The following is a 1,386-nucleotide window of genomic DNA, read 5'->3' as shown; positions in this document are numbered from 1 at the left end:
CTACCCTAAGTTTTCTTTCTCCCCTAAAGATTTAATTTTCCTGAGGAATAGGAAATTTCTTTGTTTAAATAACTGGCCTTTCACATCCGGAAATGAAGTCTAGATCCTTCAGAATAGTCTCTGGCTTCACAGAAAACTAACAACTTCATGATGAAATAGAAAAAAAATTTTGCTCAGCAGAAGTTTAGCTGAAGAAGACTCAATATAGAATAAAATGTAATACTGGAGAAAATGTTTCTAGTTAGGGCCATGCCAAGTAAAATGGATAAATGTTACTCTGAGAAGACTTTATTTTAAAAAACATTCTGAAAGTCAGTAATACTAAGTTCAACATGAAGCAGGGTAAGGTAAAAGTTTTTTTTTTTCTTCTACATAAAAGTGTTTAAAGTTTGGGCATGGTTACTGGTGACTCTTGGAAAACTTAAATTTGCAGCTTAATGTTTATTAAAAAATTAATTTCTGAAACTACATGTCTGAGTATTAACAACAATAGAGTAATATCTTTCTTTTTAAGCGATTATCTTTTTTTAACTGTTGTTCTTATTTCTTTTTCAGATAATCCTAGGAGAGACTCTCTCTGTCTTTTATAACCATTTGCACTCAAATTCATTTGTCAGAAATAACTACATAGCCACTATTTACAAAGCCATTGGGACCTTCATTTTTGGAGCAGCTGCTAGCCAGTCATTGACAGACATTGCCAAGTACTCCATAGGTAGACTGCGTCCTCACTTCCTCGCTGTGTGCCAGCCCGACTGGACACGAATCAACTGCAGTCTAGGTTACATTGAGAACTTCTCTTGTCAAGGAGACAAAGCAAAAATCAATGAGGGAAGGTGAGTCTGACTAACCTTGTACACTTGGTTGTAAGACGTGTTTCTTAACTGGGAACAGTGAGTTTGGTATCGCTACTGCATTTTTTGTGCTTCTCCTAGAATAAATTTCTTGTAATGAATTTTAAACTTTGAGCCCTGTCTAGACACTGGGATTTTTTTCTAGTTTGTGGGAACTTGTTTTATTAAGGTACTGATTAACGCATAAACTATTGTGTATTCATTTCTGCTTTTTTACAAAATGTGGGTGATGTTCAGTTTTGATAGGCTTCTATTTGTGTTTCTAAAATGCCTGTGCATCCCAATCAAGAGCAGAATTTGAAATCTGCCTTCAAAATTGCATGTGGAATAGCAAGGAAAACAGTTCAGATTTAGAATGAAAGCAAATAAAAACTGGATGTATCCATATAAAAATATGGAAGACTGTTAAGAGAATTGCTCTGCTTGTAATGAGTTTTCTCATTATTAGGCATTTCATCACCTTAAATACTAACCTGGCAGTTCAATTGCAGCAAGGTAACAGGGAAACAAAAATGAAGCATCTGACACATTG

The 1,386-nt window shown here is 34.7% G+C and overlaps 1 protein-coding gene across 1 annotated transcript in view; it reads left to right on the top strand.

Annotated features, from left to right (window-relative positions):
• The window catches only part of PPAP2A (phosphatidic acid phosphatase type 2A), a gene marked incomplete at its 5' end in the record, with an annotated part of 3,864 nt that extends 3,024 nt beyond the window's left edge, over nucleotides 1–840 (top strand). Inside the window, one exon of the mRNA XM_009579048.1 lies at nucleotides 556–840. Within this exon, the coding sequence (XP_009577343.1) occupies nucleotides 556–840 (285 nt within the window). The remainder of the gene's footprint in view (nucleotides 1–555) is intronic.
• Nucleotides 841–1,386: the final 546 nt, after the last annotated feature.

This window comes from Fulmarus glacialis, unplaced genomic scaffold, assembly GCF_000690835.1.
Source record: "Fulmarus glacialis isolate BGI_N327 unplaced genomic scaffold, ASM69083v1 scaffold43765, whole genome shotgun sequence".
Classification (NCBI taxonomy): domain Eukaryota; kingdom Metazoa; phylum Chordata; class Aves; order Procellariiformes; family Procellariidae; genus Fulmarus; species Fulmarus glacialis.
Note: the sequence above shows the minus strand (reverse complement) of the source record. Positions and strands in the feature narration are given on the sequence as shown.